This window comes from Tachypleus tridentatus, chromosome 3 (assembly GCF_004210375.1).
Source record: "Tachypleus tridentatus isolate NWPU-2018 chromosome 3, ASM421037v1, whole genome shotgun sequence".
Lineage (NCBI taxonomy): Eukaryota > Metazoa > Arthropoda > Merostomata > Xiphosura > Limulidae > Tachypleus > Tachypleus tridentatus.
In genome coordinates, this window is record NC_134827.1 from 7767559 (window position 1) to 7789473 (window position 21915).

The following is a 21915-nucleotide window of genomic DNA, read 5'->3' on the forward strand; positions in this document are numbered from 1 at the left end:
CTTTTCTGTCATTTGGTACATGGTTATTTATCTCATGCTTGAGATCAGTGGCGGTCTTCCGTCTGCCCTGAAGGCTATATAAACAAAGATACTTAACATTAATGTCATTGAGTTTAAATGTTCTGCCTTTTCCTTTCCTATTTTCAAATTTACCTGTTTCGGTCTCACGATCTAGGATGTACTTGATAGTGTTTGCAGAGTATTTCAAAAACTTAATGTATAGTGTTTGACATTGTTTTTTTTATCAAGTTTTATTTGCAGAGTGCTATTAAATTGATTTCTTCTAGCATATACTAGTACCATATGCTAGCTCCTTGCTAACTTTTATATAGTTATGACACTGTATATGGTACCATGACAGTTCTTTTAGACCCTAAATTTGATCAGTATGTTCATTCGAGTTTATGACATATCCTAGTTACAAGTATATGGGAATTTCACAGAATTATAAGTATTCTCAACCTGGCTCATTCAGCTGTCAACAAAGATCAGTGGCATTACCATAGTGTTGAAATTTACATTCTGTAATAGTATGAAAGAAGTGGTCCCATAAAATGGAAAGAATGACAAAACATTATATTGTCTTAATATTTCTGCGCAGTACTGTATTCTGTAATGTTTCTATGGTATACAAATTGTTTAGATTTTAATAAGCTACTAGTGAATTTAATATGTCGATGCTGATTTTTATTTTATTTTATAAAATACATTTAGCATTCAACTTGTTTTTTATTTTTAGTTGATTTTTCGGAGAAGTTGTTTGCTTGATAACACTAGAAAATCGTGTCGTTGAAATTTCTTTGATTGTAAAATAAAACAGTTTAAGCTAAATTCTGTTAGCTATTGAATTTATATAGCCCTGGCATGGCCAAACGCGTAAGGCGTGCGACTCGTTATCCGCGGGTTCGCGCCCGAGTCGCGCTAAACATGCTCGCCCTCCCAGCCTTGGGGACGTATAATGTGACGATAAATCCCACTATTCGTTGGTAAAAGAGTAGCCCAAGAGTTGGCGGTGGGTGGTGATGACTAGGTGCCTTCCCTCTAGTCTTACACTGCAAAATTACGGACGGCTAGCACAGATAGCCCTCGAGTAGCTTTGTGCGAAATTCCAAAACAAACAATGAATTTTTTAAACTTCCTAACAGCCAAGTTACTCACTTGGATGAAAACTTCAGTCACGTAATATGTATAGCTAATTTAATAGACTTTTATAGAAATATCACATTTAAAAACTATGGTTGTAGTAATTTATTTATGTGGCGACGTTTTGAGCAAACGCTTTCTTTCAAGCCAGAAACAAGCCTGTTTCTGCTGGGACAGGAATAAGTCTACGGATTTAAAAAGTAAAAATCAGGGGTTGAATTCCCCTCAGTAGAGGCAGCGGATAGCTTGATATGGTTTTACTCTGACAAACACAAAATGTTCCCGACTGGGCTAGTCAAAGTGTTGAAATTAAATTCTTAAAAAGAAAATTGTTTGTTTTTGAATTTCACGCACAGCTACACAAGGGCTATCTGCACTAACCGTCCCCAATTTTGCAGTATAAGACTAGAGGGAAGGCAGCTGGTCATCATCACATACCGCCACCTCTTGGGTTACTCTTTTACCAACGAATAGTGGGATTGATAGTCACATTATAACGCCCCCACAGTTGAAAGGGCGAGCATGTTTGGTGTGACGGGGATTCGAACTCGCAACTCTCAGATTACGAGTCGAATGCCTTAACCCACCTGACTATGCCGGGCCTCACATTTTTTTTTTTTTTTTTATGTGTATATACTCTCTAGAAAATCAAGTTTCTTTGATACTAATGTACAAGTGAATATTGCCATCTAGTGTAGAAGAATAAAAATAAGTATTAAATGGAGCAAGATGGTTTAATTCCAAAAATCAATGAAAGTCTCAAATATCTGGCAAAAGTTACAAAGTGAAATCAATCCAATTATAAAACTACTTAAAAGTGGGTAAGTTAATTTTGTGTTCACTGAATTCCTTTCAAAATAAAAAGTAAGCGTGAATTTCAGGCATTTTGAGTAGAAGTGGAAAATTACAATTGTTTTTAACTAAGAGATGCCGCCACTAGCGCATCAATTTTTTTGATTCTGAAAGTTTTACACAAACCCATATATAAAAAAAGGCTGTATGTGTTTAGCTGTCCTTAATTTTGGACTCATAGATTAGAGAAAGAGGGAAGCTAGTCAACAGCACTCACCGCCAACTTTGGGATATTCTAGTCTGCTCGGAAAAATGGGCTTTGGACATAATTTTTATATCATAACCACTGCTCCGGTCTCTCGGTTGTACAACAGTAAATTTTCGGAATTACAACGCTGTAATACGGGTATAATTCCTTACTGAAAAGTAATCGCATATAGTGAGTTCATTACGTAGCACTTACACACACACACACAAACAACAAAAAACAAATCGTTCCAAAGCGTTGAGTTTGTTTCGGAATGGAACACTTTTTTCAGATGGTGTTTCATCGACTTGATTATGTTTCATAACCTTAGCCAATGACTAGTTAACCCATGTTTTTTCATTGTTTTACTATACTAATGAACAGAAACACATTTTATTTTCAATGAAGATAAAACCTTAACCCAGTTACCAGCGGTAAAAATTTGCATCTCAAATGCTACATTTTTTTTGTGATGTCAAGGGGATGTCATAATATTTCTGAAACTTTGACACATCGAGAAAGATATAACAAATAATAGGTTTTGCTACCAAATAAAATAACAATAAATCAATTGGCTACTTTCTGTAAAAAACAAAAATCAACTTTCACAATGGCTACCTACATTGTATGCTAAAATTTGTCAAATTTTAGATGTTTTCGTTACTACTGCAAGTCATGTCTTGTGCAATGAAGTACCATGAAGTGTAGATTCATCATTTATAATTACATGTAAATTTTATAAACAGAAGCAATTAACACTATCTATATATTCTTTTCCACTACAAGCGTTTTATGTATTACAACACTTTACGACTCAACAGATAGCCCAATGTGGCTTTGTTATAAGAAAACACACACTTTATGACAAAAACTTCTAATGGACCGCTCCTGCCTTATTTCTTCTGTAAAACAATGTTTTCTTTCTATTACTATTTTAAGAATACCCCCGTGTAATGGGAGTAAGGTCATGGAGTTGTAACGTTAAAAATGGGTTCCATATCTCACGGTGGACACACCAGCTAGCTCAATGTAGCTTTTCTGTAAAACAAATAAACTATTAAGAAAGTTTTAGGCATATATTAAGTTTAATGTGGGAGTATTATTTAGTTATATAGAGCGAAAGTTAAAGTTAAGTTGTTTTTAAAAGTGATAGTTAGGGCAAGTTTGCTTACGTAATTGTTTACGAATTATTTATTGTGCATTATTGTACAGTTTAGTTGTTGTGAATTAACGCCATATTTCTTGAACCTTCTGAATTTTTGTTTTTGTTGCTTTAAGTGGGTATTGTTAGATCATAATGTCTCATAGTTTGTTGAATAGGAGACCAAGTTGGTGCAAGTACGTTAGAGAAAAAAAAATGATAGAGATAGATACAGACTGGGTTATCGTGAGTTCAGCCATAAAGTGTGTATAGTGACAACTTTTAAAGGGTAATGTATTGCAATAACATAGGAGAGAAGAATAACTTGCCTTTCCAATTGGATTCTAAAGCGACTGAACGATATGTGAAAACGTTTGCAAAAATGAAACAATTACTTAAAGCTCTGGATACAACTGTGATAACCAATAGTGTAACGAATTATTTTCTTGCATACGTTTGAATTGTTTCGAATAAATTATTTTAAAACAAGTAGATTATGTGCTGTCCATTTATTGTGGAAATATATCGTCAACATGTTACAGACACCCACTGTAATGAATCGCATCCCTATAAAACTTGAAAAAAAAATTATATATCACAACGCATCCTTTCTTATTGTTTTATATTTTATGCATAGAACTGTTTTCATTGAAACCGTATAGATTTCTAAACAGAGTACAAATTGATATTGAAAAGATAACTTTACCAAATACCAACTCCGGATTTTCAGAAATTTCGCAAGATTGACCAAGAACTTCTTCTGTCAGTGAAGGTCATTGCTTTACTTTACTCCATGTAATAATTACACCATTTTGTTTACCAGCGTACATTATTTCAGCTTGGTATTACAAGTGACTACGACTTGGCTGTAATGAGCAAAAACGACCCACAGTAACAAAAATTATCTCATCATACGTCAGACGAAACTTGAATGCCGCCTCTGTAATGATGGTTCTTTCATGTGTTATGCGTTATCTTATCTATGTTATGTTACATAATCACTACATCGTTAAAATTCTGTCTGATTGGAACCATAACTTCCACTGAATACTCAACTACTCCAACCTTAGTGATAATCACGTGACTATATCTAGAATGATTATTACAAATAGTATTAAATCTGCCCGGCATGGCCAGGTGGTAGAGGTACTCGACACGTAATCTGAGGGTCGCGGGTTTGAATTCCCCGTCGCATCAAACGTGCATGCCCTTTCAACCGTGGGAGCGTTATAATGTGACGGTAAATCCCACTATTTGTTGGTAAAAGAGTAGCCCAAGAGTTGGCGGGTGGTGGTGATGACTAGCTGCCTTCCATCTAATCTTACACTGCTAAATTAGGGACGGCTAGCGCAGATAGCCCACGTGTAGCTTTGCGCGAAATTCAAAACAAACAAACAAAACTATTAAATCTTTGTTCAACGTTAAGGAAATATTATTTATGACTTTGAATATTCCTACCCAACGTATCTTTTCTTATTGTAACGTCATGATTCTATTCGATAACTCTCAGGTTATTTGGTAGCAACTTATGTCTTCTTGGTTCTTTATGTCAGTACATTTTTGGGGAATTTAAATTCCTCGAAACCGTTACTGTTTTAATGCATTTTAACTTAAATTATTTGTATATATAATATTACTCTAAACTCTCGCAACAAAATATGTATCTTTTACGTGGAAATTTTTAACACTCCTACGAAAAGACGTTTCTAGTCCTGATTTCTCCAAGCCCGTTCCCCTGGCTGTGGTTTCGCTAGATAGTAGATAGGGACAGTGAGAATCTCGTTAATCCATTCATTAATGGATTTAAATGGCAATTTCATTTAAATAAAAAATTATTAGCCTAATATTAATAACCTTTCAAGTTGCTCTGGGGCCTATTAGGCCCCACTTTTCGTAGGAGTGTTAAACGATCAAAGACTCATTAACGGTGTTTTATTAAATTCGATTCACAGTGTCTTTTTAAATATCTTATTTACGGTCATATAAGTGTTGACCTTAACAAATTAATGAATTATTTACAGCCAAAATAACGCTAAAGAGGCACTCTAGTGGATAAATGAATGGTTATTACTAACAGTGTTTCATTATTGTACGGTACTGACAATTTACTTCAAGAAACATCATGGTCAGGTGGTTAGGGCGCTCAACTCGGAATCTGAGGGTCATAGGTTCGAATCCTCATTTCATCAAATTTGCTTGTCCTTTCAGCTCTGGAGGTGATATAATGATATGGCCAATTCCATTATTCACTGGAAAAAGAGTAACCCAAGAGTTGGCGATCGAAGGTGATGATTAGCTGCCTTCTTTTTAGTCTTACCCTACTAAATTAGGGACATGTAACTTTGCGCGAAATTCAAAACGAACGAAACACCAATTTTATATTAAACAAAATAAAAAGACTAAACCCTACACAAAAACTGTTTGCTTTAAGTTTAACTTTAATATGTATTCGGGCTTTTAAGCGTTTTATTGATTATTTATAACATGCACAATCGACAAATGTCGTTTGCAGAATATATACTAGTCGTAACAACTAAATATGGACGATCAATTTGGAATAATAATTTGTTCAAGCTTGCAACTGATACACAAAAGACACAAAGCAGCTGATGTTAGAATGAGCAATATTTCAAGTTCCACTATAGTATTCCTTATTTAATTACTTTTTTAAGTTCATAAAATTTAAGCATGTATATATAATATATTTCAAGGAATGTAAGAGTCATATACCATCATGAAATGCTAAAAACAAATGAATGCATCTTCCCCAACAATGATATCAAAGTGAGATTTCTTTCAAGCACAGATTATTACATTAAACGAACTACGCACACTTCTATTTACCTTCATTCTTTTCTGGGTAATAGCCTTCCAGAATCTTAGCAACTAAATCCACCTTCTGACGAACAATATCAAACAAAATCGTCGGCATCTCCAAAGGAAAAGAGCGATAGACTTTGTCTGTCTCACAGAAGTTTGGATTGATTACTTCTTCGATCATATGCAGTACCAAGTCCAGCTCGTTTACTACTCCCTTTGTAATTTTCCTATCATCCTTAAAAATAGAAAACAATATCATCTTAGAGCACAAATATAATTAAATACTTAATAGGGTATCGATACTATTTATAAAATATATATTTATGTGTGATATCAAAGTTTCAATAGATATCTCAACATTTTCTTAAAAAAAAGAAGTCCATTACAATAACTAATATATAACTTGCCAGATAAGAGAATAAAGTTTTCATTTCTTATTTTTATGTTTGTTTTACATATTTAATTACACTGGTTTACAAAGAAATTGAGGCAAGCACAAAAATAGCTGTTTTAACCTAATTTGGGGGTGCTGAATTCAGATTTGAAATCCGTTTTTACTCATCACCTCTAGTTTTTTTAGATATGCATACTGTACATTTTGTACACATACTGTACATAAAGGCGTATATGCATTCAGGGTTAATTTCTAATATTGTGTGACTTATGTCTTCTTTTTTAGTTATTATGCAATAAATGTAAGTGATAGCATTACATTATATATATATATAGCTATATATCAAGACGGATTTTGGCAGTTAAGCGTAGCCAAGACGTCTCAATCAACAGCCAGTAGTGCACTGGCAGTCAGCGCAGGAGGTTGGTGTCCCTCGACAATTGTGTTACACAATCTTTTGGGTATATATTTGTATTACAATTTCCAACGACGCACATAATTATTATTGCCTTACATATGATTTAATTTTACTTTGTTTTTTTTCAGATTCTCCAATGGCTTCAAGCTCGTCAAAACACTGAGGATGCCTCAACAAGGCCAATTCTTTCTGCTACGTGTGTGGGGACTTCACGACAGTTGCACAGCGTCGAACCATCACTTCCCTCCTCAGAACTGCCTACTTTCATTATTTTGACTGTAAAATTGGTGATCAGGACAAATCTTGGGCTCCACACATCTGTTGTAAACCCTGCTACAATGGACTAACTGCTTGGTTTAATGGCAAGAAAGCGGCTTTCAACTTTGCAGTCCCGATGGTTTGGAGAGAGCCACGAAGCCATGCAGATGATTGTTATTTTTGTCTAACAAATATAACTGGTTTCAATGCATCTTCTAGAAAAAAGATCAAATATCCCAACCTTTCATCTGCTATGAGATCCGTTCCCCATTCAGATGATCTTCCTGTCCCAACACCTCCAGTAAATAAGGATCTTCTTTTCTCATCAGATGAAGAAATGCCTCCAAGGGAAGATTCTGCCAAGTCAATCTCTTCCGAAGATATTGACTCTTCTTATTCAGGAACAAGCGGCAACGAGCCACACTGGATCACGCAAGAAGACCTGAATGACCTTGCTCGTGATTTGTATCTATCAAAACAGCAGTCAGAGCTCTTGGCTCCTCGGCTTAAACAGTGGAACCTAGTCCAGGAAGATGTAAGGATCACCAGTTTCAGGAATCGGAACAAAGACCTTGCTTCATTTTTCGACATGGAAAACAAGTTGTGCCACTGCACAAATGTACCTGGCTTGTTCACTTTCCTTGGTTTGCCACATAATCCTTCAGACTGGCGTCTTTTCATAGACTCTTCCAAGCGAAGTCTCAAGGCTGTGCTTCTGCACAACGGGAATAAATATCCCAGCATTCCCAATGCACACTCTGTCCATCTAAAGGAGTCCTATGACAATATGGAGCTTCTTTTAGAAGCTGTTAAGTACAACCAGTACCAGTGGAGTCTGTGTGGGGACCTCAAGGTCATTGGTCTTCTTATGGGTATGCAAGCGGGCTTCACAAAGTACTGTTGCTTTCTCTGTCTCTGGGATAGTCGAGCTGTATCCCAGCATTACAAGCAGAAAGACTGGGGGTCTAGAAGCACTTTCGTTCCTGGCGAACACAGCGTCAAGGAGAATCCTCTGGTTGACATGAAGAAGGTGCTTCTTCCTCCTCTTCACATCAAGCTTGGTTTGATGAAGAATTTCGTGAAGGCCATGGACAAAAATGGTGCTGCCTTCCAACACTTGTCTACTGTGTTCCCAGGTCTCAGTGATGCTAAGCTCAAAGAGGGCATCTTTGTCGGACCTCAAATCCGAGAAGTGCTGAAGGATACTGATTTTGAGGAGCTTCTTACCTTAAAGGAACTGAGAGCATGGGAAGCATTTAAGTCAGTCTGTAGTGGCTTCCTTGGTAACACACGCGTACCAAATTACCAAGCCTGTATTGAGAAGTTGCTAAAGACTTATGAGGATATGGGATGCCGAATGTCACTCAAAATTCATTTTCTCCATTCCCACCTCAACTTCTTCCCTCCAAACCTTGGAGCAGTGAGTGATCAGCACGGAGAAAGATTCCACCAAGACATTACGAAGATGGAGAGCAACTACCAAGGCAAGTGGAACCCCAGCATGATGGGAGACTTCTGCTGGATGCTCTTGCGTGACATCCCGGAGGCAAAATACACCAGATCATCTAAGAAAACACACTTCTAACTGCGGTACTATGAATTGTGTACATTGTGTCATCCAAGTATATTTATTCCGTCAATGTTCTTTATCTATCCTGTTTTATCTGTAATAAGCTGCTGCAACTGTTGAAATAAGCACGTATATACTCTGTATATGCTAAATGAGACTATTTAAAAGCCAGAAAACTAGAGGTGATAGAGCAAAACTGTTTATAAATTTGAATTCAGCACACCCAAATTAGTAAAAATACACCTATTCACATTCTTGCCTCAGACAAAAAATATTTTTTGTAAACCAGTGTTATGTTTGACGAGATAACGCGAATAACATTTTTTAATCTTTGCAAAAGCAATTTTTCAATTGATATTTAAAAACAAATGGACGAAAATTACCATATTTGTTAAGATCAGTGATTTTCATTAGTATTTTTTATTTGTACACATAAAAATATTTATTTATTGAAAATCCCATTTACTTCCTAAGCAGAGCATCTTAACTACTTGGTTCTAAAGAATGGAACTGCCGTTTCTTAAATTTAAGTTTAGTCAGAGGTGTGGTTTTTTATGACGTTTGAATGACATTAGTCACTTTACTCAGAAAATCTAAATCGAATCCACTAATTAAAAAGAAAATTTTCTTCTTAATATATTTTGAACTATAAAGATAATATCTTACCGAATATTTATCTATTTTTTTTCGAATTGGTTTATGTTTGCACTGTAAGCATCCTTCAGCTACTAGTGGAGCCATTGCTGTCCAGAAAATTGCTATGGCAACGACTAATAGAGGAGCTGAAAACAGCCGAGTACAGAATTCTTGTTTCATTTTATGGTGTTCAGTCGAATTTCCGATTCATTGAGAAACATCCCGTTTATCTGAAATGAAATTGAAATCTAGTTAAAAAGTTATGAGCTGATTTATTTTTTATTTTAATGATCATTGCTAAGTTACTAATGAAATAATTATATTTTCCATATTTCTTTTACACCTATCTCATTACATAAAATTCATAAATTTACGCAAAAAATAAATGGGTAAAATAATTTGGTTGTTTGTTGTCAAACACAAAGCTGCTTAATGGGCTGTATCCAAGTGTTGAAACCTGGTTTCGAGCAAGGCCACTGAGGAAGAAAGGGGTTAACTCACGTTCTTAACCTTTGGTCCAAACTGATTACATACAGTCAATAAATTTTTATCCTTTAAAAGGAATTCAAAGCCGTTTATCGTGGCCTCTCTGCTATAATTACAAGACGTTAGTTAATGTTTATTAAACATTAGTTCTATGCTACACATATTAACAATACAAACAACTGTTCATAATTCAGATTAGTAAAGAAACTTATATCACAAGACTAATCGTGTTCCAATTGTTCCACAAATTAACTACATTATTTCACAAAACAATCATGTGATTATTTATCAGATCTACAAGTATTTTCCATGAATAATTCAACTGTATTTCAACTGTCCACTAAACGCAGTTCTTCAAACACTGTTTTCTTAAATACGTTGCGTATTTAAATACATTCTAGTTGATACATCAGTTCATTGCACAGGAAAGACATAGGTGGCTTGGTCCTGTGTGAATATCCTACAGCATCGGTTTCTTTCTTCAGAAGCTATATTTGATCAACAGTGGTATTTGTTTCCCCGTTGCTTCAGTTATCCTAATTATTTCTAGTTTTTTTTTCGATTTTGTCGTGACATCCATCTACTTTCCTTTCTCTTGCTAAGAAACGTTTTCTTTCTCACACTGTTTCTTATTCAGAATTGAGGCTTAGAATTCATTTTACAGATGGTGTTTGAGATATTCGATTGCAATGAAAACCTGCGGGGTGTATTGATACTGTAAACGTGCCGCATTTTAATTCGGATATGAATCAATACCTCAGATCTCTGATTGAATCTATAATAGTGTTGAAAGAACTTCCTGTAAGTGTGATAATTTATTTTCGAAAAAATTAACGCATAATCCTAACTCGACTGAGATTTGAATACAAAAGTTACACAAGAGAAGTAAGCACTGTAATGACGGCGCCACTTTGACATTTGGTAATTTACATCCACTTTAAACAAATAGCAATAAAAAAATCATGGTATTCACGTTTATTGAATGTCGGAAGAGCTTGCTCTAAGTATGGTCACTTATTTAAAAGAATCCCAACTGGGATTTTGCTTGAGATTTGTGCGTTCTCTTTTCTTTCTTTAATAATTCACCTTCATAGAGGGGTATAAACAAAAATATGTGTGTGTGTGTGTGTGTTTTATAGCAAAGCCACATCGGGCTATCTGCTGAGCACATCCAGGAGAATCGAACGCCTAATTTTAGCGTTGTAAATCCGTAGACGCTTTACTGAGGGGGGGGCAAACAAAAATGTATCGATCTTTCAAGATTTCTCATGATAATGACTGTACTTATGTGGATTATAAATAAGTGATAAATAAAGATAATTACTTGAGATACATACATAAGAAATTAATAGTAACAAAAATTAAAAAATAAAAAGATATTACCAAGCTTATGAATAATAAAATTAACTACAAAAACTGAAAATTAATAAAAACAAACAAAATTATCATTTCATATCACTTTCCCTTAACACATGCGTAGATTCGCGATAAATACCATAGAAATCTGAAAGTTGGTCGAGTAACCGAAACTGTAAGAAATAGAAATAAATTTTAGTTTAAGTTGAACCTTAGAGATTTTTCACAAAATGAACACCACGTAATACAATCTTATTACGGCTAAGTATATCACAAACTTAAGTCATATCCGTACACAAAAGTAACAATCTGAAGTGATGAGAACTCAGTTGAAGTAAAAATTCAAACAAAGCTATCTGCCCTTTTTCATGATCCAGTAACTCACGATCTAAAACTATCTTCAACAAACTAAAAATTAAATTCCACGTGTCCTGTACTCTGGAACATTGGAAAAACAAATGAACAATAGTTTCTCGGGCAACACCACAGAAGAAAGATAGGCTCACAGAATCATGAAACATATGGACCAACTCAATACTGGTAGTCACCACGTGATGCCAAATAAAATAATCTAAATTACAATACCGATTACCGACAAAGGAATCAAAACAACCTTTCCAAATAGATGGTCAGTCAGTCAATCGTGGGTATGATATTTCTCCAAAACTGATGCGGGACACAGGGATGAGCATTGTCCTGTAAAACAATAAAAATCTTTCACAACTAAAGACCCTGAAGTACACTAAAATTTAAACCATTGTTACTTGAAAAATACATAATTCGTACGAGAGAGTATCCACCTGAAGGTAACCCAGAAGTAAAGATAACCAATCCTGGAAAAGAGCCGAATAAAGTGGGCGGAAAGGCTCACTAATGAACTTCTTAGTAAGTTCACTGTTAGTGGACAACGCTAACTCAGTAATCATTGATTCTCGGAGAAAACAAGGGATAATCTCATAATGTAAATGACGAAGTCGCATGATACCTGCAGTTAAAAATTGAGGGAAATAAAATGTTCGCCTACGATTATCCACTATATTAGAGTTAAAAAATAGAGAAAATATCAAGAAAAACGTAAAACCACCAGAAAATGTCTTAGCAATATATGGACGTAAAACATGCATAAAATGAGGAACCATTTGACAGGAAAATACGTCAGCACCAATTTTCATATTACCATAAAGACCAAAATAAACATCTGGTAACGAAATGTAAACCTGGTGACACTGTCCCCATGAGCAATTAATTCTTAAACATATTTAATCTATAAGTATATTTACGGAGACAAATATCTAAAAGAAATTGAGCTTCCCACCATCGCGAGCTTATAACAAACTTTGTGTATTTCTCCATCCCATAGAAAAGTCAAAAACACCTTCCGTAATAAAATAAAAGTAGATTCTTTCACATGTAGAACTTGAAGATGATATCATAGCACAGAAGTAAATAAAACATGAATAATCAACACCCGATCCTTCAGGGATATGTCGCCAAGATGTTAAAATACGAGTGACTCGTCGACAGTTTTCATGTCAATTCATATGATATATCTTAACACTATCAGGGTGAAACTGTATATCAAGAACCGTTAAAACTTGTGAAGAGACAAATATCTTCACTCCTCAAGAAGTCCCAGCCACAGACCTCTACTCTTATTATAATTAACCAGACTATCTGACGCAGGCCGATAAAGTTGACAAATTCTTCTGACAGGAGTTATATAAAAGTTATATAACATTTTCAACACTGATATCAGCATTACAGAACAGATAAATAGAGTCACTTAATGTTGCTAAAACAGAAGACAAAACCTTATCCAAAGCCGAATCTTCGATACTTGTAAAGTATAGAATAATATTTGTGTAAAATTGCTCCAATATCTTTGATATCAGAAAGTGCGAGTATCTTGCTTTCTGGTGTGAAAACATATTGTTTTTGTTGGTTTTTTAAACCGGTCAGTAAGTAAAAAGTACTTGTTGGATTGTTCTCTCTCCTCCAACTACTTCACATAAGACCTTAAAACTATATCAGTTTGTTAACTCATCCTGAATCAGGCGGGAACCGTAAACTAAAGTAATTTGTTGTACAGCTTCCTTCAACTTTACAATTATCATTGCGGTAATCAGGCCAACTCCGACTTTATTTATTTAAAAGATGTATTGTTTCAACACAATCAATAACCATTAACAGAATATTATTAAAACGCTACAACCCAGCACCGCGAGGTACCCGACTAAATTAAAAATCAACTGTTGAAAGAGAGTGATGGGTTTGAGAAACGGCCTGGCATTGCCAGATGGTTAGGGCGCTTGACTCGTAATCTGAGGGTCGCGGGTTCGAATCCCCGTAATACCAAACATGCCCCTCATTCACTCGTGGGGGCGTTATAATGTGATGGTCAATCCCGTTATTCGTTGGTAAAAAGAGTAGCCCAAGAGTTGGCGGTGGGTGGTGATGAATTGTTTCCCTACCCTCTATTCTTACACTGCTAAATTAGAGACGGCTAACGCAGATAGCCTTCGTGTAGATTTGCGCAAAATTCAGTGATGAAACCAAGACTTATCAAAAGCCCCCAAAAAGGCAACTCATTAGATGCAACGAGAATTTTGTCAATACGAGATTGAATCAGTGAACTACGAAAAAACCTTCTCCACGTAAATCTACGTCCATCACCAAAACACGTCCGAAGAAAGAAAAAATTCTCAACAGATAAATGAAAAGCTGACAACTAGCATGTCGGTAAAATTTTATTGTTAATTTATCTTACTTAATATTAGTGATTCAAATAAAATCACCTATTGCAACTAGATTTCTTGCAGCTGGAAAAAGTGTAAATAAACAATTATAAAACAGTCGGTTCGAAACCGCTAAAAAGAGGCTACACATTAAACAAGACAAATTAAAAAATTGTTAAAATTGCAATTTATATCTATTAGTATCTCCAGGTTATCAGCATTGTATAAACTTACAAACTGAGAAAATGAAGGATGCACAAAAACTGCCATCCCTTGACGACCACATACCGCCTTTGACATAGAAAATGGCTTTGGCCAGAAGTTATTAATTAAGTAATGATGACGATCAGTTACAAAATGTCTCTTGAAAGTTAATTAAAAAATAACGTGAACTAAAATATGTCACATAATTTTTCAATTTACCAAAGTATCTCAACATGTTACAGTTTAACACCCCTATCTTTAATAGATTCACCATTCTGGGGAAAAGATAATAAAATTAGCTTACTTTTTGTCTCTGGTTCTTTTCACTTTAGGTATACGAACCTTACTCCGATAAGTATCAGAAAAATGCAACAGAATCTTAGCAACAAAGTCCACCTTGTTCCGTACAATATCAGTATAAAATATGTACAATCTTGGCCAACATGTTGCATAGTTCTATATTGATGAGGCCCGGCATGGCCAAGTGTGTTAAGGCGTGCGATTCGTAATCTGAGTGTCGCGGGTTCGCATACCCGTCGCGCCAAACATGCTCGCCCTTTCAGCCGTGAGGGCGTTATAAGGTGACGGTCAATCCCACTATTTGCTGGTAAAAGAGTAGCCCAAGAGTTGGCGGTGGGTGGTGATGACTAGCTGCCTTCCCTCTAGTTTTACACTGCTAAATTAGGAACGGCTAGCACAGATAGCCCTCGAATAGCTTTGTGCGAAATTCAAAAACAAACAAACAATCAATATATTGATGTTATTGTTTACATGCATGGGCTAGTTACTGAATAATTACCCCCCAGAAAAGGTGATGTATGATCAGATAAACATGTACCAGTTGTTATACTGGTCTGTATAAGTTGTTTTGAGAATTTGGTCGTCAAATATATATACCTGTTCTGTATTAAAGGGTGTGATTTTGATATAATCTTTTTTAGAAATAGATCAATGTTTTGTTCACAAGATTTCACTGTGCTTGGTGTAAAGTCACGTCTCGTCACATGTCAGAACTTATATGGCGTTAAATTGCTAAACTTTCCAGAAAACGTGTAAAGCAAACAGGTAGTGCTAGAACAGTAGTGTACCGTAACTGTAATGTATTCACATTCCGGAAACGTCACCGAGCTATAGGAAATGTTGTTCCAGAAAAGTATATTTGTAGACGCCGAAAATCTGCTACCAGATAAGGCCATGTTTTGATCACATAAACGCGTCAAGATCGATATAGAAGTTTTGCAACATCTTACGACAAGAATGGCATAAACACATTCATTCTAGGGTGTTCAAAAGAAAAGTCAATATAAGACTGGCCAAACAAGGTTGGTTTAAAGAAGGACTATCTACAAGTCCTTAACTAGGATTAACCAGAATTTACCGCTGTAACAGTATTACTTGGGCAAAACACAGTGAGGACACTGGAGACATATTGTTTTTTCAGAAAAGTCTTGTTTTCGGCTTGTTAAAACTTATGGTAGTACTCGCGTTCGTCGTTTGCTTGGAGAGCAGATGAGAGAAGAATATCTTTCTCACAGGAAATGGCGCAGTACATGTTTGGGCAGCTAATCATCATGGTGAAGAAAACTGCTCTTTATATCCTTCAGGAAGGAAAACGATAACGCTGCCTCCTACAGACATCACATGAAGACGATATTTCTGCCATATGTTAGGGCAAGGATTGGCAAGAACTTTGATTTTAAGGATGGCAATGCCACTGTCAACAGTACACGTATTGTGCATGATGATGGTGAATAGAAGGATGTCACAAGATTGCCATGGCCAGTAAATTCTCCAGATTGTAATAACATTGATAACTGTTGAGCAGAACTTTACTGAAAAATTGCTAACCTCGACCTTAAACCAGCTTCTGTAGCTGAGTTGCTGCGCTCTCTAGTGGAAAGTTGGAATGAAACCGCGGTGGATTACATCAATAGTACGTCACATTGCCTTGTGGAAATTTTTAGAGCACTAAAAAGACCAACCAAGCATTAAATGTTTAATATAACTGATATAAGGTTGTGTACGTTATTTATAATAGCATGATGCTATATTTACTTCCTTTTTTACTTACAGGTATCTTTTAATCATATTTGTTGTTTATACTTAAAAATCATTGTTTTGCTGAAAGATGAATTTCTGAATAACAGTTTTTAGCTTGAAAAATTGTCAAAATGGAAAACTGACTGTACCTGTCAGCAGTTAGGATACCACATTTTCATGTATGTTTGTTATACCACTAGATGAGACGTTGCCTCAGTTCTATTTTTCTTTGAGCACACTTAACTGTGATGATGCTTTTCTCTTTGCCATCAAACAAATTATCATTGACTGTTGTCAAACAATTTGAATTTGGATTCATCTGCACAGCATCCTTTTGCAGCTCTGTTTGAAATCTATGTCTATTACAGCTTGCTTGTTTGGTTTTGAATTTCGCGTAAAGCTACTCAAGGGCTATCTGCGCTAGTCTTCCCTAATTTAGCAGTGTAAAACTAGAGGAAAGGCAGCTATTCATCATCCCCTCGCTAACTCTTAGGCTACTCTTTTACCAACGAATAGTGGAAGTTACCATCACATAACGCCCTATGGCTGAAGGGGCGAGCATGTTTGGTGCGACTGGGATTCGAACTTGCGACCCTCAGATTACGAATCGAACGCCTTAACCCAACTGGCCATGCCGAGCCCCATTACAGCTTTACGGTTTATTTATTTCTTCAAACCCTGGATTTGGAGTAGCTACACATCTTTTGAAGCCATTTCGTGCTAATGTGTATCTTTCTATTCTTGAGGTAACATTCAAACCTGTACTGACAACAAGGACATTTGAAATATCTCTACTAGACTGTTATGTTAGGTACAAAATAGAATACCATGAGTTATTTAACATAAATTTGAAGAGTTTGGGAATTTTTTGAAAACAATTTTTTTTATCAAAAACCTACTTTTCACGTGCTCTTTTTAGAGTTACTACTGAAATATGAAACTTCGCCTCAATTTGGCACATAAATTAACCTTCAAAAACCAAACTTTACGTTTTACACGATCGTTAATGGTATTCCTGTTTTAGAAGCCATGAGTGCAATCACCACTTTACTACTGTGAATGGTATAAGTGATCGTACTTTTATTAGATATTAAACTGGAGTGGTACTGTCTGCCTGATTGGTAGAATGACCGTCAACCAAAGTTTAAATTATTAATTTATTTTGATACCTATAGGAGGAATAAACTTCTATTATTTTCATTGTATACTCATTTTATTCAGTGCTGTTTTATGCTATCCAGTGTAAAACAATTTGATGAAAGCGTCTATATTTTGTGTAATTGAACTGCAAAATATTTTTTAAATGGTAGAAGGTTTGAGATGACTACAAACGCTGTTGTTTTCTCCAACATCACTCGCAAACAAAACCTACCTGTAAACGACAATGTTCATCAATCAAGTGCACCACCATAGTTAGATCATTACCAAGAACTGTATCATTTCTCTTCCGTCTAGAATTGAACTTTTAAAGACAAGGGAAAGGTGAATTTATCTTTCAAGATACATCAGGTTTAATAAGATAAATTTCAATATTGAAAAAACAAACGAGGAAAACATTAAGTGAGTTGATTGTAATTGTAGAGAGAGGTTAATATAGAAGCAAGTGAGGTAAAAAATCAGGAAATTAAATAAAAGTAGCGAAATTGATGAGAAAATCATGGAAGGCCTTTAGGTGCACGATTAATCTAATTAATGAAATATCGCATCCATTAGTGCTGAATTAAACGAGATAACGGGAAATTTTAATGATGGATTTGATGGATTGTTTATATGCGTAAAAATATGAAAATAAGTTTTGTAACTATCACTATGAAGATTATGGGCATAGCTACATAATATAAGATCAAGCAATACCTAAAAGACAGTAAAATAGTTATATGTTTTATGCTTATATAAATGTGAAACAAATCTTGAATTTATAAACATACCATTGTTATAATGTTATAGTGCTTACATAAGTTTGTTACATAAATTTGAAATATTTAAGATTTTCTAGATTCATCTTTATCACGTTTAAGTGTGAATAAAAATTTCAAGAAAAGTAAATAAGACACCGTGGATCTACTTTACTTTGTCTGCAATGACTTATTACAAGGCCCCCAGTACCACAGCGTTATGTTTGCGGACTTGCAACTCTAAAATCCGGGTTTTGATACTCGTAATGAGCAGAGATCAGTTAGCCCATCGTGTAACTTTGTGCTCAATTACAAAGAAACAACAAACAAATAAAAATAATTAAAAATCCATAACTTCGTATTTGTTTTTCTTCATATCAAATAATTTTACTTATCTGAATGACAAGGATGAGAATATGTTTATAACATAAGTCAAAACATAAGAAGAAACATTTTACATGTAAGAATATATTTATAAACTATCAAAATATGGGTCAATGTTTTGCTTGGAAGTTAAATGTTCGTTGACTTTTCCTTAAATACCATGCAACTTGTCAGTAGGTCCAGCATGGCCAGGTGGTTAAAGCGCGCGACTCGTAGTCCGCGGGTTCGAATCCCCTTCGCGCCAAAGATACTCGCCCTTTCAGCCGTGGGGGCGTTATAACGTGACGGTCAATCTCACTATTCGTTGGTAAAGGAGTAGCCTAAGAGTAGACTTCATGATAAGAATGGTGGTAAAAAAATAGTAAAAGCGTTGATACTTGTAGTGAAACTTAGGTTCTAGTAGTTGCAATCTGAACGTCACCTTAGACGTTGAACTGCCAAGTTAAAAACTTCTAAGACTAAGGCATATCCATCATTAATTCATGACTGTTGACTAGAGAAACGGTATCCAATTGACATTAATAGCCGCTTGCACAGCTACAAACAGAAGAGTAACTATAACTAACTAGCGTACAATGTCTCTGATCCCCTGTGGGGCTCAAAGCCCCTCTCATTACTGACAGAGGATCCAATTTACTAATTAAGTTTCTACAATATCTTTAATTACTTTTATAGCTACCCCAAAGGGTATCCGTGGGTGTTTATAGGTTTGCTTGTTTTGTTATTACGCAAAAAGTTAAACAACGGGCTATCTGTGCTCTGCCAGCTATGGGTATCGAAACCCGGTTTCTAGCAGTATAAATCCGCAGACACTACTGTGCTATTGGGGGCAGGTGTATACAGATAAGCAAACAAAGAAATACATGTGCAACGTTTATCAATACAAGGATAACGCGACCACAAATGAAAGCTTGGAGCGTGAGCAGTGGCATGTCGTTGGTTTCGATTCACAGCTCAACACACTAACTACTAGGCCGCGCCCAGCTCGTATCGTTAGGGCGATAAAACTTTAACAGACATTCTTCAAATTTTACACTTTTAATGAAATGAAAATTCTTACTTTCATAGTTCAAACTATACTAAATTTAATAGCTAAAGTGTAAAATAAATATGAATTATATGTGCAATTTAAACAATGAATTGCAATAGTTGTGTTATAATCCAGGATGGCCAGGTGTTCATGGCACTTGATTTGCTATCTTAGAATCGCAATTTCAAAACCGTTTCCCATCAAACATGCTCACTATTTCAGGTGTGAGGGCGTTATAACGTGACGATCAATTCCAATAATCCTTGGCAAAAGAGTAGCCCACAAGTTGGCGGTGGATGGTGGTGTCTAACTGCCTTCCCTCTAGTTTTTCACTGCTACATTAGGGACGACAGGCAAAAATAGCCCTTTACGCGAAATTCAAGACAAACCAAACCAAATTTTGATAGTTGCCTATTCATCAACACTTATGGACAGATGCGTGTGGTGTTGGTGGAATAGAAAAATGGTTTCAAATGTGACGTCCGAGTTCACTTTAATATTGTTCAGTTGGGCTGAAATCCGATAACTGAAGTGGTAAGAATTCGACTGAAGTCAGTGTTACACTTCTTGGAAACAATGTTGGAAAATACTAGCTCTGTAATTTGATTCAATATTATATTGGAAAATTTTTGAAATAAGTAGTGTAGAATATACTTGATCAATAAAATCATTCAGGTATACTTTGTTCGCTGTTCACTTTCTTAATATTCAATAAACTACCACTGCCATGTCACGAGAACATTTTCAATACCATTACAGCACCTTACACTGTTTGAAGAGTAAGGCAAATTAAAGCAAATACCTTGTATCGTTTTCTATATACTTTTAGTCTAATATCAATATTAATGAGTATTGATTGATCGGTAAAATGATTTATCTTAAGAAGTTTGATTTATTCTTTGCTGAGAGTTTGCACGCTATTTGCCATTTAAAAACCTTTTTTATCTGCTACAATCTGCTTAATGCATTTAACTAGCTTCTTAAATATTATTTTACCTCAGTTGGCAGCCACAGGTTTTTCCAGGATAAAACATATTTTGATGTTTATTTACACTTATGATAGAACGGCCATAAATTGCTTTAAACAACCGTTCCTAGAGATATTCTTTAATACGATACTCGTGCTAGATAAGATATCATTACGTGATCACTTTTTTACAGGGTGTCATAATAAAATAACCAATCAATGCATTATAAACAACTGGTGCTCCCTCATACGTTATGCCTAATATCTCCTTATAAAGCAAAACGAAACGTACTATACAGTTTAATTATGTTATTTAATTACAGTAATTTACAAAACATTATCTTAGTTTGGATTTAAGTGATAGAAGTTTGGTGTATTATTCTCATGCAATTCATCAAATTGGGAACAAAAAGTAATTTGTAGAGCTCATCTTTGATTTAAAATTCTAATTCGAGCTCTAATAATGTCTAAACGTTTCTTGTGTCTCATACTTTTCATAAAGAATGATAAAGATGTAACGAAAAAATGATACAAGATATCTTGCAAATAGATACAAAGACTGGCACGTTTATAGATGATTTGAAATTTTTGTTCAGGTTTAAACTCTGTTAAGAAAGTCGGGGAAAAATCTGAATTTATTCACTTTTTGTCAGGTGGTTAGGATGCTCGAGAGTCGCGAGATCTTATCTCCGGCACACCAAACATGCTCGCCCTTTTAGCTGTGGAAACGATATAAATTGCAGTCACTCTTATTATTCGTTGGTAAAAGTGTAGTCCAAGAGCTGGCGATGGGTGGTGATTACTGGCTGCCTTTCATCTAGTCTTACTCTGCTAAATTAGCAACGGCTAGCGCAGATAGCCCTCGTGTAGCTTTGCGCGAAATTCCAAAAACAAACAAACAAACTCACCTATTAAAACATGTGTACCAGAAAACTAAGTTTTTTGAAAAATAATACTTAATAAGATGACGAAACAAGAATGAAACCTGTTAAATGATGTAGAGGTATAGGAAACAGATTATTTACGTTTGTGAAGCTAATTTTCCGCTGGTATATGTTTCTTACCGTGAGACAATAGAATATAGCATACAGTGGTTATTTTGCTAAAACTTAGTTTCAGTTGTTTTTCTTTAAGTTTTATATACAAAAAACTAATATACAAGATTATTGAAGTTTTATTATGTCTCATTACACTTTAAAATGTCTAACTGAACAGAGTCTGAACAAATTATCAAGCCAATATAAAGTTTCTATAAGACTAACCTGTATTTTCATTATTTTATTTAATAAAGAACCAAGTTATGAAATTATTGAAATTGAAATACTGTAAGCATTATTAAGTGTTGTATTTAAAATCCAATAATTATATCGCTACTTGATACTGAGAATACGTAATATAT

At 35.2% G+C, this 21915-nt stretch overlaps 1 protein-coding gene across 1 annotated transcript in view; it reads right to left on the reverse strand.

Moving 5' to 3' along the window:
- LOC143246289 (putative G-protein coupled receptor CG31760) overlaps positions 1-21915 on the reverse strand; it is a 121686-nt gene that overhangs the window by 24826 nt on the left and 74945 nt on the right. The window contains exons 3-4 of the mRNA XM_076492758.1: positions 9450-9649; positions 6168-6378 (exon numbers count right to left, since the gene is read on the reverse strand). Coding sequence (XP_076348873.1) covers positions 6168-6378; positions 9450-9599 — 361 coding nt within the window. The 5' untranslated portion in view covers positions 9600-9649. The remainder of the gene's footprint in view (positions 1-6167; positions 6379-9449; positions 9650-21915) is intronic.